The sequence below is a fragment of the Poecile atricapillus genome, assembly GCF_030490865.1.
Source record: "Poecile atricapillus isolate bPoeAtr1 chromosome 36 unlocalized genomic scaffold, bPoeAtr1.hap1 SUPER_36_unloc_4, whole genome shotgun sequence".
Classification (NCBI taxonomy): domain Eukaryota; kingdom Metazoa; phylum Chordata; class Aves; order Passeriformes; family Paridae; genus Poecile; species Poecile atricapillus.
In genome coordinates this window covers 77,950-92,350 of record NW_026708994.1, presented here as the reverse complement: position 1 = coordinate 92,350, position 14,401 = coordinate 77,950, and the positions used below count along the sequence as shown (strand labels likewise).

Genomic DNA, 14,401 nt, shown 5'->3' with positions numbered 1-14,401 from the left:
GTCCCTACGTGGCCACGCCCTTTCCCGTTCAATACCGCCCCCCCCATCCCTGCCCGTACCCCGGTACCCCCCGGCCCCGTTCGCCCCGTTCCGGCCCCGTTCGCCCCGGCCCGGCCGCGCCATGAGCCGCCTCGGGCCGCCGCCGCTGCCGCTGCTGCTGCTCGGGGTGCTGGGGGCTCTAAGCCCAACCCCGTCCGCGGGGCAGGAACCAGCCCCGAGCCCCCACCCCAGCGCCCGGCCCAACGCCAGCAGGTAACGGCACCCCCGAGACCAGACGGGACCCCCGGGATAGGACACGGCACCCCCGGGACGGGACCTCCCCCAGAACGTGGCACTCCGGGACGGGACCGACACCCCCGCAGACAGGGCTTGGCCCGAGGCGGGACATTCCCAACACAGGACACCCTCGTCCAGAACCCCCGCGCGGTCCCGGACACCCGCCTGGGCACCGGGACTTTTTTGTTCCTCGGTCCAGAACCCCAACGGCGAGCTAGGAGCCCTTCTCAGACCCGAGATTGCCCCAAGAGCCCCCGGGACCAGGATCGCGCACAGCCCGGGACCCCTCTCTCGGGATCGGGGAACCCCCCGAGCTCGGGTTTTCCCCCGTCTTGGGTTCCCCGTGACCCGCCGTGTCCCCCCAGGCCGGTGTTCCCGGTATTCCCGTGCGGGGGGGACCATCGCGGGGAGTCGGGGTTCATCGCCAGCGAGGGCTTCCCCCGGCATTACCCCCCCGGCAGCAACTGCACCTGGACCATCACGGTACGAACCCCCGGGGCACCCCGAAACCCAGGGACACCCCACCTGCCTCCCAACCCCACCCCGCTCACCCCCACCCACCCGTGTACATCCCAACCCCGCCTGGCGCACGCCGAAACGCTGAGGTTTCCCCTTGGCTGTCCCAGTTCTTCCCCTCCTTGTGTCCCCAGGTGTTCCCGCATCCCGCGAGGGGCTGAGGGACAGGTGGTGGCACCGCTCTGTGTCTCCCGTGTGTCCCCCCCTTATGTGACTCCGTGCCACCCCCAAGAAACCCAAGGGGGGTAATATGCCAATGTCCCCAGGGTTCCTGATGTCCCCTGGTGTCCAGCCTGGCCCTTCAATGTCCCTAGATCCATAAAGACCAGGTGGTGACACCCCAAAGTGTCATCTGGGGACCGGGTGGTGTCACCCCAAAGTCCCCAAAATCCCCACCACCTCCCAGCTGCCCAAGGGCTGCGTGGTGACCCCCCAATGTCCCCTAGGTCCCTGAGGGCCAGGTGGCCACCCTCTCCTTCCGCATCTTTGACCTGGAGCCGGACCCTCTGTGCCGCTTTGACGCCCTCTCGGTGTTCGGGGGCCACGGCCCTGGGGCGCCGCTTTTGGGGCGCTTCTGTGGCACCTTCCGCCCGGGGGCCCTTCGGGCACCCCAAAACCGGCTCCGGCTGCACATGGAGAGCGACGGCGGCACGGCTGGGAGGGGCTTCCTAGCCTGGTTCAGCGCCGGCAGCCCCCCGACCAACGGTGGGTGAGAGAGGGCCTGGCGGGGAGACCCCCCCAAAAAAAACAAGGGGGAGGGAGCACCGCCGGCGAGGAGTAGGGACAATCCCACGGGGACACCCCCAAAACCACCCAAAGAGATCCCTGGAAATGTGGACGACTCCAAAACCTTACAGCAACAACCCCAAAGTCTTGTAGAAACCCCAAAATCCCCCAAACCCCCAAGGAGACCCCCAAAACCGTGTGGGCTGAGAGGCCAAAACCCCTTCCAGGAGGTCCTGGGGATCCTGGAATGAGATGGAAAAAGAGGGAAAAGCTGCGGAGGGCAGAGGAACTGTGAAGTTTGGAAAAGTGTGGAAGAAAACAGTGGGAATGAGGAGAAAGTGTGACTGGAAAAGGAGGGAAACATGTGAAACTGAAAACAGAAGGGGAAAAACCCTGATGGAGAAATGGGGGGGAAAAGTGAGAGGGAAAAAAAAAAAAGAGGGAAATTAATGAAAAGTGTGAGGAAAAAATGGAAAAGGGTGGAGAGAAAATGGGAGGAAAGTGTAAGGAGAAAACAGGGAAACAAGGCAAAAGTGCAAGGGAAGAAAGGAGGGGAAAGCTGAGGAGAAAAAGAGGGGAAAGTGTGATGGGATATGGAGAAAAATAAGAGGAAAAGAAAAAACGAGCATGAAAAACTGAAAAGAAAAATAATTCAAAACAAAACATAACAAAAAAAAAAAAAAAACAACAGAGGGAAGAATGACTGAAAAGAAAGGAAAAGTTTGAGGGAAAGGCCAGAGGGAAAAATGGAGCAAAGTGTCAGAAAAAAATGAAGGAAACTGGCACAAAATGGAGGCAAAAGCTGAAGGGAAAAGGGGGACAGGGAGCAGAGCTGATGGAGAGCAGGAGATCCCCAACACCCCTGTGGACACCCCCCAAATCCACATGGAGAACCCCCAAAGCCACATGGAACATCCCAACCCCCCCAATCCATCAAGGAACCCCCCAAAATCCCTTGGAAACCCCCATGGAGGCCCCTGAAACCACCCGAACCCACTCAGGCCCCCCCCAATCCAGCCCAACCCTTTTGCAGGGCCCCCCCAGGGACGGCGGCGTTCGGGGGTCTTTAATAAACCCCATTTTTTCGGGGAGTCCTGGCACTATTTTGATGGTGAGTACGACCCCCCCCCCCCCAAATTTACAAAAACATTCCCGGGGGGGGGTCACGCTCCCCAAATTCCATCTCCTCTCCCCAGTCCCAGGGTGGTTTTGGCAGAGCCCCCCTCCCAACCCCCACCCGAATTTTGGGGGGTCTCAGGGACAGAGAAGATGCCGGCGGTGTGGGAAAATAGGGGGAGGGGTGTGTCCAAACGTGTCTGTGCCCCCCAAAAATGTCACCCTGCCCTGCCCACTCCCCCAGAGCATCAGTTTTGTGGTGGGCGGCTGGAGAAGCCCCAGGGGAGCCTGAACACCCCAAACTGGCCAGAGGAGAATTATCCCCCCGGGATCAGCTGCTCCTGGCACATCGTGGCCCCCCCCGACAAGGTTTGGGGGGTCCTGGGCGAGTCAGAAGGGCGGACGGGGGGTTCAGAGGGGGTTTGGGGGAGGTTGGGGCGACACTGGGGTCGTTTGGAGGTGTCAGGAGGATTTGGGGAAGTCGGAGGGGATTTGGGGGATGAGGGGGGTCAGGAGGGTTTTGCAGGTGTCGGGGGGGGCTGGGAGAGCCATGGGGGGGTTGGGGGGGGGACAGGAGGGATTTGGGGGGGGTCAGAAATCCTTTGGCGGGTCGCAAGAGAATGTCGGGGGTGGCTGAAGAGAGACCGGGATGGTTCAGGGAGGCTCAGGAGAATTTGGGGAGGGGTCTGAAGGGGTTGAGGGAACCCGGGGGATTCAGGGGGATGTAGAGGGATCTGGGGCCGGGGGTTTGAGCCCGGATTTGGGTGGGGGGGTGCAGGTGGTGGAGCTGCGGTTCGGGAAGTTCGACGTGGAGCCCGACCCCCATTGTCGCTACGATTACGTGGCCGTGTTCGAGGGGGGGGCGCGGGACGACGCGCGGCGCCTCGGGCGGTTTTGCGGGGAGGAGACCCCCGGGTGAGCCCCCCCGAGCTCCGCAGCCCCCCCCCCCCGACCCGGCGGAGCCCCCCAACCCCGTGTCAGCCCTCTCAAACTGTCCCGATCCCTCCTCAATCCACCCGATTCCTCCTCAATCCACCCGATCCCTCCTCAATCCACCCGATTCCTCTTAAATCCACCCTGACCACCCTCAAACCACTCAATCCCCTCTGACAGCAACCTGTTCCCCCTGATCCCACCCCCCCGAACCCACCTGGGACTCCCCCGAACCCCTCCCGATCCCTCCGAATTCCTCCCGTTACCCCCAAACCATCCCGGCCCCTCCGAATCTCCCCCGCGCACTCCTGCGAGCCTCATGCTGACCCTCCAAACCCCTCCCGATCCCCCGCGGACGGCGCTCCGGACCCCCCGGGACCCTCCGTGTCCCCCCGAAAGCGTCCCCTGACCCCCGTGTCCCCCCAGCCCCATCCTCTCCAGCTCCCCGGAGCTGCTGGTCCAGTTCGTGTCGGATTTGAGCGTCACCGCCGACGGCTTTTCGGCCACCTACACCCTGCGGGACCGGGGCAGCGCCCCCGAGCCGCCCCCCACAAAGCCCCGGGGGGGCGGGAAGGGGAAGCCGCCCCCCAGCCCCAAAGCGGGGCCCCCCACGGCCGCCCCCGCTTTGGCGACCCCCTGCCCGCAGCGCTGCCGCCGCGCCGGGACCCTGCAGAGCAATTTCTGCAGCAGCGACTTCGGTGAGAACCCCCCCAAAAAATGAGGGGTGAGACCCCGACATGGGGGACGGGCTGTGGCAAATTCCCCAAAAGCAGGAGGGCGGGTGAGGACCCCCGAGAGGGGGAAAGTGTCTGGGAGTGCCCGAAACGGGGCTGGCGAGGGGGCGGTTGGGCTCCCCAAAGCCCCAGTCACGGCGTGCCCGAGGTTCTGGGGAGCCTGACCTCCCCATTCCTGTGCCTCCAGTGCTGACGGGGACGGTGAAATCGGTGTCGCGGGGGCCGCCCCAGGAGCCGGGCTGGGCCGTGGTGTCTGTTCTCAGCCTCTACAAGTCGGGGGCCCTGGAGGTCCCCCAGCCCGCCAAGGGGGCCACGCTGCGGCTGCAGCTGCCCTGTCGCCTCTGCCCCGCGCTCAAGAAAGGTGGGTGTGCCCGGGGGGCGCCTGGAGGGATCTCGGTGCCCCCCCCAAGTCCTGACACCCCCTCCCCAAATCTCTTCCAGGCTCCAGCTACATCCTGATGGGGCGGCTGGGCGGGGAGGGGGGAGCCCTGCTGCCCCCCGACGCCTTCGTCGTGCCCTACCGCCCACAGCAGCAGCAGATTTTGGGGAACCTCAGCAAGAGGCCGTGTCGGGGGACCCCCTGAGACCCCCCCCAGAGCTCCCCCGGACCCCCCCGCGTTGGGGGGACGCCCCCCCCACATACGCCAATAAAGGGTGCAGAGATGGAGCGTGTGAGTGAAGGTGCTGGGGGGACCGCACTCAAGGGGGGCACAGATTGGGCCCTCCAAAATGGGACCCCCCCCGGGACCTCCCCGTTAAATGGCACGGCTCCTTTAAGAGGGGCGGACGGCGGGGGCAGAAGGGGCGGGGCCAGAACCGAGGCGTGGCCCCCTTTGGGGCGTGGCTCCCAGCAGGGCGGGGCGCGTTGCTCACCTCAGCCCCGCCTCCGGCTCCCGCGCTCCTTCCCGCCTTGTCAATCATCGCTGTAACCCCCGGAAGGTGGAGCCGCCATTGCCCGTTCGCTCGCAGGGCGCTTATACCTCCACCTTCGCGTCAAACACGATTGGTTGGCTACACGTCAATCTCGGGCGCTGCTCCCGCCTCCTCGATTTCGACTGGCTGATGCCACCAAAATTTTCGTGGCCGTCACCAGGCAACGAGCTTCTCCTTCGCGCTCTCGATTGGTGGAGGTTTTGTTTTAGCTGAGACTGGCCGCAGTTGGGCAGAAGATGCCCTCAGTCTCCTGATAACGATGGGTTAAATTCCCCGTCAATCAAAGAGCGAACTCCCGCCCCTCTCCCGGCGCTGTCCCCGCTCGGCCCGGCCGATTGGCCGCCTCCCCGCGCGCGCTCGTTCTGATTGGCTGCCGCTCTGGCCCTGCCCCTGTGGCGGGGTCCGGAAGCGTCTGGGGCCCAGTCGCGCAGCGGCGGCCGCGGGGAGCGGAGCTCTAGGGCCGCCATGGCCGCGGGGGCGGTGGGGGCTGTCACGGCTGAGCTGCCGCCGCCGCTGGGCCGCCTTCCCGGAGGAGCCGGCACTGAGCGCGCCCTGGAAGAAGCAGAGGCCTCCGGCACCCTCAGTCTGGCCGGCCGGCGGCTTCGCGCCTTCCCGGCGGCGCGGCGCTGGGACCTCAGCGACACCACACAGGCCGGTGAGGCCGCGGCCCCGGGGCAGGACCCCCGACCCTTCCCCAGAGCCCGGGGTCACTCGGGGTGTTTCCCCCGACCCAAGGGAAGCCGGGGGTGCCCCGCCTCCCTCGGCGCCTCCCGGAGCCTGAGGCTCGCGGGAGATGCCGGAGGCGGGTGAGGACGCGCCGGGACGGGACGAGCCGGAGCGCCTGGTCCGGGCGGTCCGGTGGCTTCAGGTTCTCCGTCGCAGCTGGGCGGCTCTGGGTCCACGGACGGGGCGGTTGGGGTCCATCAGCACCCCTGTCCCCCGGGATCTGCGTCCCCTGTCCTTATCCCTGGCGGTCCTTTGTCCCCAATAGTCCACTTCCCTTGTCGCTGTCATTCCCTGTCCCTGTGCATCTCTTGACCCTATCAGTCCCCGCGCTGAGGATGCCCTCTCGCTGTGGGTCCCCGTCCCTGTCCCGCATGTTCCCCCGTGTCCCCCTCGTCCCTCCAGACCTGTCCCGGAACCGTTTCGGGGAGGTGCCAGAGGCCGCCTGCCGCCTGGTCTCGCTGGAGGGGCTCAGCCTGTACCACAACTGCCTGCGCAGCGTCCCCCCGGCCATCGCCAACCTGCAGGCCCTGGCGCACCTGGACCTCAGGTACGGTCCAGCCCCGAGAGACTGATTTGGAGGGGTCAAGCAGCTCCCCGTAACCCCGCTGTGTCCCCCGCAGCCGCAACCAGCTGAGTTCTCTGCCCGCCTGCCTCTGCCTCCTACCCCTGCGCGTCCTCAACGCCAGCAACAACCGCCTGGCCCAGCTGCCCCCGAACCTCGGCGCCCTGCGCACGCTGCGGCAGCTGGTGAGCGCCGGGGTCGAGCCCCGCGGGGTTGCGCCTGGACCCCGCTGAGCCCCGTTTCGCCCCGCAGGACGTCGGCTGTAACCGGCTGCGGGCGCTGCCGCCGGGGCTGGGGCAGCTGCGGGCGCTGCGGGACCTCAACGTGCGGCGGAACCAGCTGGCGGCGCTGCCCGAGGGTGGGTGACGGACCTGGGGGGGGGAAAGGGGGTCCCGTCGCTTTGGGAGGGTCCCGTCAATCCCGTGTGTCCGTGTGCCCCTGCCAGAGCTCTCGGAATTGCCCCTGGTCCGGCTGGATTTCTCCTGCAATCGGGTAGTCGCAATTCCGCGCTGTTTCCGGCGGCTCCGGCACCTCCAAATCCTACTGGCAGACAACAATCCCCTCCAGTTCCCCCCCGCCCAGGTGAGGGAAGGCCCGGGAGACTCCCCCGACCCAAAAAAAAGCTGCACCTGACCCCTCTGTGCCCCCCAGATCTGCCTGAAGGGCAAAGTCCACATCTTCAAGTACCTGGAAGCTGAGGCTGCCCCTCATCCTCCCCCAGCATGGTAAAGGAGGGGCTCGAAGAGGGGGACCCCACTGGCCCCTGCTGGGGGTTTTTGGGGTCTCTCACCGCTGTTTGCCCCCCACAGCCCCCCGGACGAGCTGTGTCCCCTCCGGCAGCGGGGGGGGCTGGACTCTGGCTTCCACAGCGTCGACAGCGGCAGCAAGCGCTGGTCAGGGAATGAGGTGGGATTTGGGGGCATTTTGGAGGGCACAGGGGAAATTTGAGGTGTCCCCTAACCTACTCCCCCTTTATGCACCCCCTTTGGCACCGTTTCAGTCCATGGACGAGTCCTTGGAGCTATCCCGGCAGCACAGGGAGACACGCAGCGGGGCAGGTGAGGGGAGTGGGACCCCCAAAACCCCTGTGAGCTCTTGTCACCTTCTGGGACACCCTGTCAGCCCCCTTGTCCCCACAGCTGGTGACAGTGACCCGGAGCAGCTGGAGGAGGAGCCCTCACCTGAGGTGATGTCACCCCCCAACCCTCTCTGATCCTCCCTAGTCAGGTTTTGGGGTTCCCCCCCAATCCTGGGCACCCCTTCATCCCCCAGGAGCAGCAGAGCCAGACCCCAAGAGGTGGCACCCCTGAGGGTATCAGGTGAGGGGCTTGGGGGGGTCTGAGGGCTCAGGGAGGAGTCTGGGGGGTTCTGAGCCCCCTCTCCCTGCAGGGTGGTCCCCACTTCCCAGCGACGCGCTAAGAATCTGGAGGTGTGGATGGAGAGAGAGAGGGAGAGGAGTCGGGACAGGTACTGGGGGATTGGGAAGTGGGGCTGGGGTGATGGATTCGGGGATGGGACAGGGGACGAGGGCCGGGCACTGGCTGCTCTCACCTCCCACAGGACCGTCCCGCAGAGACCCCCCCAGATGCGGCCACCAACGCTGGTGAGGACCTGGGTGACCTCATTAAGCTCAGTCCTAATTAACATGGGTCTTAATTACCCCTTCTCCCAGGCTCAGCTCAAAGTAACAGAAGTCTCAATTACCCCTGCCTCCCCCAGGAACCTGATGGAGCCCCTGGTGCCCCCTCCAGTCCCCCAAAACGCAGCACCTACCTCAGCCCCTGCTCCTCTTCTTCCCGAAGTGCCACCAAACCAGGTAGGACATCCCCCTCCCTCTCTGTCCCTGCCCCAGTGCCCCCCATGGCACCCCTCCTGGTCCCTGACCCCCCTGTATCTCCCCACAGCCGCCCTGGAGGCTGACCAGCGGGAGCTGATTGCTGAGGTGCGCCAGGTAACGCCCCCCCCTCCCCTCCCCTCCCCGTTTGTCTGTGAGGGGCTGGGGTCTGTTCCCCCCTCACACGCTCTCGGGGGGTCCCTGCTGTGCCCCCCACCCTCACAGAGCCTCGAGGCGCTACTGCAGCTGCAGCTCCCGGACGAGTTGGGGGATTCGGAGCTGTTGGGCCGTGTGGCCGCCCGCCTGCGCCCCTGGGCTGTGAGTGGGACCCCCAAAACACTCCCCAGTCCCCCGTATCTACCCAAAACACCTCGCTGAAACCTCCCCGCACCCGCCAGAGCCCCAAAACATCCCCTGACTCCATGAATGCCTGAAATAGTCCCCTGACCCTCCCAAATTCTCCCACCACCACCCATTCTACACAAAACCCCCCTCAGATCTCCTCCCAGGGCCCCCTGAAACCCCAAAATGCTTTTTAAAGCCCCCAAATCCCCCTGAACCTCTCCCCTGACCTCACCCATTACCCCAAAACACTTCTTTAAAGCCCCTGACACCTGCATAACTCCAATAAATGCCCCTCAAACCCTCCCTGAGGTCCCTTTCTCCCCGCCAGAGCCCCTCCAGAGCCCGACGGACGCCGCAGCCGCTCCCCTGCCACCACTCAGGGGGGGCCGAGGTACCATTTTGGGGGGTGGGTTGTGATTCGGGGGGTCCCGCGCCCTCCCACAGCTGACGCAGGGTCTCCCCCAGGTGAAGCCCCTGCACCCCCGGCGCACCCCCCCCAGGCTGCTCTTCGCTCTCTTCTACGGCCTCCTCATGGCGCTGCTTGTGGCCGCCCACCGCGCGCTCTTTGGCTGCTGAGGGACCCCCAAACCCGGGGGAGTCCCCCTGGCCCTGGGGGAACCCCCCAAACTCCCCTTTCCTTCCCTCCCACCCTTTTCTTGTGCCTTAATGCTGGGGAAACTGAGGCAGGGAAGGGAGAGGGGCTGAAACTCTTTCGCCCCCCCCCTCCCCCGGGGGTGGGACCTTAATTATTCATATTGTAATTAATTATAATGGATTATTATTTTATTATTATGAATTGTCACTATTATAATGAGTTGTTATATGAGACTGTGAGCATAATAAGTTAATAATTATAGTTAATTATAACTTAATTATGATGAAAAAATGTTAAAATACAGATGACCAAAATTTATTGTAATTAATTATTATTAAAAATACTATATTTAACTACTTTATCTCTGTTACTGTAATTAATATAACCATTATTTTGTTTCTAAGTGTGGACAGTCCCTTCAAAATTATGCTCGGCACATCCCTGCTCCTCTGTGGGGACTCGGGGGTCACCGGCTGGGCCCAAAACCTGAGGGGGTGTTCAGTCCTGCCCGTCTCCTGCTGCCACTGCTCAGCTTTTTGTCCGTTCTCGCCCCTCCTGTGCCCAAAAGGGGCTGGGCCCTCTCCGGCTGCGCTGTGCTGTCCCATAAATCCCCTCCCTAAGGCAGCCCCCATTCATTTTCCCCCTTACCTGCCCTTCCAGCGCGGCTTTGGCACCGTCTTTGGTGAGGGCAGGCCGCCATGGCCGCGCTCTCAGCCGTGAGGCCCCGGCCGCCATCTTGGCTGAGGGCGGGAAACTGAGGGGGGGGGGGGCGGAGCCACCATCTTTACTGAGGGCGGCAGCCGGGGCCCGGGAAACCGGAGGGGAGCTGAGGGAGGGGGCACCTCAGATCGAAGCCGTTTCTATCCAATATATATTAAATACCACGATAAATCTCTCGGAACAAAAATAAAACCTGGTCCCGGCGGAGGAGGAGGGGCGGTGCGCTGCCAGGGCCCCCGACAAGCCGGGGGTGCCGCGAGGGCCGGGCCGAGCCCCTCACGAGCAGCTGCGGTCATAGGAAGGGGTTGGTGGTCGGGTGCCTGATGCCGAACGGCGCCGCCGGGGCCGGGGCCGTCTGGGGGGCACAAAGCGGGGGGTCAGCAGCAGAGAATGAGAGTTCAGGAACCGCCCTCTCTGCCCTGGTCCCCTCCTCACCACGAAGGGGTTGGTGGAAGCTTTGGCAACGGTGAACCCACCGGAAGGCAACGCTGGGGGGAAAAATGGGGAGGGGTCAGTGGGGGCTCGGGCAGTGGTTGCCCCAATATTTAACACTCCCACTGCCCCCAGCTCTTACCGTCAGTCTGGAAGGGGCTGGGGAACCTCCCAGGAACAGGGGGGGAGCTGAATGTGGCACCTAAAAAAGGGAACACAGAATTGGGCCCCCCCAGATCCACCCTGGTCAGGAGAGGGGCAGTGCCGCAGGATCACTCACCGGGGCCGTTGCTCTGGAACGGGTTGGTGGAGGGTCTGGGGGCCACGGGGGCTGTGAAAGGGTTGGTGTAGCCTGGGGGGGGCATAGGTGTCATCCCTGGACCCCCTGTCGATTTTAGGGGTCCAAAGGTGGGGTGAACCCTGACTTACCCCCATGGGGCAGCACCGGGGGGTCACAGAGGGTCCTGAAGAGGCTGCAGGGGGGAGGAGGGTCAGGTGCTGCACCTCTGGCAAGGCGGGGGGAGGAAGGTGGGGAGGCAGTACCTGACAGAAGCTGCTCCCACTGTGGGCAGAACAGGGGTGGTCACGCCCTGTGCAGCCACACCTCCTGCAGGTGCAAGAGAGAAACCATGAGGGGCTCCCAAAAATTCCAGGCATCTCAGGTTGTCCCCATGTCCTTCCCCACTGACCCCACAGTTACCATGGAGTGGTGTTGGGACCCCAAGCCCCCTCCCCAGAACCCTTCAAGGAATGGGGAGACCCCAACTCTCCCTTGCCCATTCATCCCAGATGTCCAAAAGGTATGGGGGGCCACCAAACCCCTCCTTAGTCCCCCACAGGGTGAGAGGAGGACCCCAAGCCCTCTCCCAAGAGTACTGGTGGGTCCCTGGGTACCTGTGGTGGTGGGTGGGATGTGGAAGGGGGGCACAGCTCCCCCAAATGTCGGTGCTCCAGGGCTGGTTCCAAAGGCATTGAAACTGGGGAAGGCAGACCGGGGTGGGGCTGGGCCTGGGGACAGGGCTGGGGTCACTCAGAGCTGGTCACCAAGCTCCCAAGAGACTCCTGTGCTCTGCTACCACAGTGCTCCCAGCCCTCCTGGAGCCCACCTGTGCCCCTTTGAGCCCCTGAGCTCACCAGGGAAAGCAGCAAAGGCAGGTCCTGGGGCAGGGCCGGCGAAGGGGTCCCCCCCAATGTCAGCCAGGAGGTCGGTGCTGGCCTTTCGGGACGGCTGAGGAGGATGGTGGGTGGCTGGGTGGGGCTGGGGCAACACCACAAGGTCAGGGGGTGGCATTCCCCCTGGGCACCCACAGAAGTTTCCCGGTCTCACCTGTGGCAGTGTCCCTGTGTCCGTATGGAGGAGCTGAGGGGGCCTGGGCTCCGCTGTGGTGCTTTGGGGGGGTTTCGCTTGCTCTGGTGCCACGTACCTGTCATGGGAGGGCAGAATATTGACTGAGGGATCCTCACGTTGTGCTACCCACCGCAAATGTGCCCCAGCTCCTCTCGTACCATCGTTTCTTCTCGTATTTCTCCTGCAGGAACTCCTTCACCTTCTGGGGGTCATGGGAGTCGGGGAGCAGTGAAGTCCGGGGGTTGAAGGTGCCGAGCCAGACCCGCCTGCAGGCCTGGGGGGGTCGTGGAGGGGACATGGGGATGTGGGCAGGGTGGGATGAAGAGGGCAAAGCCTCCCCAGCCCCTCCCTTACCTCATTGCCATGCGCCTGCAGGAACAGCACCTCGGCCTCAGTGAATGTTGTCATGGAGATGGACTTGACGCGGTGGGGGGGGTTCAGTCCCCGCCTGGGTAGGGATTTGGGGGGTCAGCATCACCCCCGCGCCCATAAACACCCAAACTGGAGCTTTTTCTCTCCAAAAAGGGCCTTTCCGAGGCCCCACACATGGCACCGCGGCCCCGCCCCCAATATACACAGCCAATCAATGAGAACCTGAGCGGGTGGGGAACGCCCACCGCGCCCTGGCCCCGCCTACTCGGGTTCATTCAGCCGCGCCCCCACGGCCCCGCCCTCACACCCAGGGCCCCGCCCCGCTCACAGCGCCCCCGAGCAGCCGGTGCACACGAGGCTGCCCACGCTGATGTCCACGTAGGTGACGCCGCGCTGGCCGCATTCGAAGCAGAGCCGGTTGGCGGGAACGGCGCTCACCAGCTCCCGCACCCGCCGGCACCAAACCTCGGCCTCCGCGTCCCGGCCCGCGCTGCCCCTGCGGGCCCCGGGGCCTCCGCCGCGCTCCGCGCCCGGCCCGGTGCCGCCGCCGCCGCCGCCGCCGCCCGCCGCCATCTTCCCGCTCCCGCGGGCCCCGCCCCCGCCGCAGCGTTGCCGCTGATTGGCCGCATGGCGGGAGCAGCGCCCCCTGGCGTCCCGCGCTGCGCGGCGCCGCTTCCCGCCTTTCCCGTCCCCTCAGCGCCGGCCCGCCCCGGCCTGAGGGGCCTCGCCCCCCACCACCCCACCGCAACTGCGGGAAACGGCCCGTTCTGGGGAGGGTTCACGGAAAATCAGCATTTTCCACCACGGGCACGTTCCGCCTCTTCCCGCTGTGAGGGACGGGGTCCTGGGGGTCTCCGCACCCCTGGCTCTTCCCGCCCTTTTCGTCCCCTCAGCGCTCTCTCCCCCGACCCCCTCACGGACATGGGAGAAAATTCCTCTTTTGAGGTAATTTCCCGCCAAAGTCTCTATTATTGCTCCTCTCCACAACACGAGACGATCCGGGGAGTCTCAATGCCCTCACTCGGGGTCTCTCCCCCCCATTACTGATGCCCTTAGTGAGGGTTTTGTACCCAAAACCGAGGTGAGGGCTGCCTAATTTTGGTCATTCTCTTATCAATTCCTTATTATTCTCTTCGATTCGGGTGTTTTCACCCAATAACCCCTATTATTGCCCTCCATTTTGAGTCGTTTCCCCCCAAAATTCACTATTATTTCCACTTCTTTAGCCCTTTTTAGGAAATTTTCCCACAAAATCACTGCTATTTCTTCTTCCCCCAACCCATTTGGGGTCATTTTCTCCCAAACCCCTGTCGCCCCCCCTCTGACTAACTAGTGAGGGGCTGTAGGGGGGGGTCTCAGTCCCATTGTTGGGATGCTCCTCCCGACAAGCAATTCCAGCTGCATCTCTCTTTAATAGTGCACAGAACCACGTTACAAAACCCCCCGTCCCCACGCTCCCCCCCCCAAATTGGGGCCCCCCCGGACCCCGCGGGGACGAAGGCAATTCTGGTAACGGGGGCGGGGGGGGATGAGGCACAGAGGGCCTGGGGGGAGTCCCAGGAAAGGGTTGGGGGGGCCCGTTGCCCCCCCCCATGGTCCCCCACCCAAAAACCCAGAGGAGATCCCCCTTCCCCTCTCACAACCCCCCCCCCCGCACTGGGGGCCCCCCCTCCAACACAACTCCCACCCACCCCCCCCACAGGCCGCACTGCGGACCCCCGGAGTGGAACCCCCTCCCCGGCCCCTGCTTGATGCACCCCCATAAATACCCCCCCATAAATACATTGCAAAGCAGTTACAGCACCCTCCCCTTCCGGGGGCTGGACACCCCCAGCGAGGGGTGAACCCCCCGTTACCGGGGAGCTCTGCCCCCCCCTGTATAGGGACCCCCGCAGTTCACAGGGGGAGCTGTACTCCGATATTGAGACTCCACAGCCCCTTCGTGGGGGCCCCCCGCACTGGGGGGGGTTTAATCCCCCTTAATGAGAGGCTCGACCTCGCCCCACTTTTTGGGGTGGTTTTTTTTTTTTCCCCTCCCATTTTTTGGGGTCCCTCCCTGTTACCCCGGGAGGGGTGGTCTCCATCCTCCCGCGTTTGTGTCAGGAGCGTGTCCCCCCCTGATATTTATGAGGAGACAACATACCATAAATACCCACCCCATTTCTCCCCAACCCGGCCCAGCCGTGTCGCCCCCCCCTCCCCACTTTAGGACCCCCCCCCCTTTATCCTTAGG

At 64.1% G+C, this 14,401-nt stretch overlaps 3 protein-coding genes across 6 annotated transcripts; 2 read left to right on the top strand and 1 right to left on the bottom strand.

Annotated features, from left to right (window-relative positions):
• The first annotated feature begins 36 nt into the window (after positions 1-36).
• On the top strand, positions 37-4,979 carry PCOLCE (procollagen C-endopeptidase enhancer). 2 transcript variants are annotated; one of them, XM_058828512.1, is made up of 9 exons: positions 37-252; positions 642-759; positions 1,239-1,497; positions 2,552-2,629; positions 2,879-3,003; positions 3,413-3,549; positions 3,994-4,265; positions 4,489-4,662; positions 4,743-4,979. In XM_058828512.1, exons 1-9 carry the CDS (start codon positions 122-124, stop codon positions 4,883-4,885), a joined length of 1,437 nt encoding a protein of 478 aa, XP_058684495.1. In that variant the 5' UTR covers positions 37-121; the 3' UTR covers positions 4,886-4,979. The 2 variants fall into 2 exon arrangements, with proteins under 2 accessions (XP_058684495.1, XP_058684496.1); XM_058828513.1 differs by lacking the exon at positions 2,552-2,629 and having other exon boundaries at positions 38-252; positions 4,743-4,977.
• Positions 4,980-5,629: 650 nt separating this feature from the next.
• LRCH4 (leucine rich repeats and calponin homology domain containing 4) lies at positions 5,630-10,011 on the top strand. The gene is made up of 17 exons (XM_058828511.1): positions 5,630-5,889; positions 6,363-6,507; positions 6,581-6,707; positions 6,775-6,880; positions 6,968-7,104; positions 7,174-7,247; positions 7,332-7,428; positions 7,523-7,580; positions 7,662-7,708; positions 7,795-7,841; positions 7,912-7,989; positions 8,083-8,125; positions 8,242-8,338; positions 8,427-8,473; positions 8,582-8,674; positions 9,030-9,092; positions 9,167-10,011. The coding sequence occupies exons 1-17, from the start codon at positions 5,700-5,702 to the stop codon at positions 9,275-9,277; spliced, it is 1,560 nt and encodes a 519-aa protein (XP_058684494.1). The 5' UTR covers positions 5,630-5,699; the 3' UTR covers positions 9,278-10,011.
• A 58-nt stretch (positions 10,012-10,069) lies between these two features.
• Positions 10,070-13,780, bottom strand: AGFG2 (ArfGAP with FG repeats 2). 3 transcript variants are annotated; one of them, XM_058828516.1, is made up of 12 exons: positions 12,607-13,780; positions 12,151-12,244; positions 11,955-12,070; positions 11,776-11,872; positions 11,583-11,706; positions 11,343-11,456; positions 10,992-11,055; positions 10,878-10,921; positions 10,729-10,800; positions 10,591-10,650; positions 10,452-10,504; positions 10,070-10,371 (listed from the first exon to the last, which is right to left on the bottom strand). In XM_058828516.1, the coding sequence occupies exons 1-12, from the start codon at positions 12,795-12,797 to the stop codon at positions 10,309-10,311; spliced, it is 1,092 nt and encodes a 363-aa protein (XP_058684499.1). In that variant the 5' UTR covers positions 12,798-13,780; the 3' UTR covers positions 10,070-10,308. The 3 variants fall into 3 exon arrangements, with proteins under 3 accessions (XP_058684499.1, XP_058684498.1, XP_058684497.1); XM_058828515.1 differs by having other exon boundaries at positions 10,075-10,371; positions 11,583-11,676; positions 12,497-13,778; XM_058828514.1 differs by having other exon boundaries at positions 10,081-10,371; positions 12,497-13,775.
• Positions 13,781-14,401: the final 621 nt, after the last annotated feature.

Excerpts from the sequence above, each read along its gene's own strand:
- PCOLCE (XM_058828512.1), top strand. The coding sequence starts at position 122 with ATGAGCCGCCTCGGGCCGCCGCCGCTGCCGCTGCTGCTGCTCGGGGTG. Across the intron at positions 253-641 it reads GCCCGGCCCAACGCCAGCAG|GCCGGTGTTCCCGGTATTCC; the intron begins GTAACGGCACCC and ends GTGTCCCCCCAG. Across the intron at positions 1,498-2,551 it reads CGGCAGCCCCCCGACCAACG|GGCCCCCCCAGGGACGGCGG; the intron begins GTGGGTGAGAGA and ends ACCCTTTTGCAG.
- LRCH4 (XM_058828511.1), top strand. The coding sequence starts at position 5,700 with ATGGCCGCGGGGGCGGTGGGGGCTGTCACGGCTGAGCTGCCGCCGCCG. Across the intron at positions 6,508-6,580 it reads CTGGCGCACCTGGACCTCAG|CCGCAACCAGCTGAGTTCTC; the intron begins GTACGGTCCAGC and ends TGTCCCCCGCAG. Across the intron at positions 8,474-8,581 it reads TGATTGCTGAGGTGCGCCAG|AGCCTCGAGGCGCTACTGCA; the intron begins GTAACGCCCCCC and ends CCACCCTCACAG.
- AGFG2 (XM_058828514.1), bottom strand. The coding sequence starts at position 12,741 with ATGGCGGCGGGCGGCGGCGGCGGCGGCGGCGGCACCGGGCCGGGCGCG. Across the intron at positions 12,245-12,496 it reads ACCGGCTGCTCGGGGGCGCT|GCGGGGACTGAACCCCCCCC; the intron begins GTGAGCGGGGCG and ends ATCCCTACCCAG. Across the intron at positions 10,801-10,877 it reads CCCGGTGCTGCCCCATGGGG|GCTACACCAACCCTTTCACA; the intron begins GTAAGTCAGGGT and ends TGCCCCCCCCAG.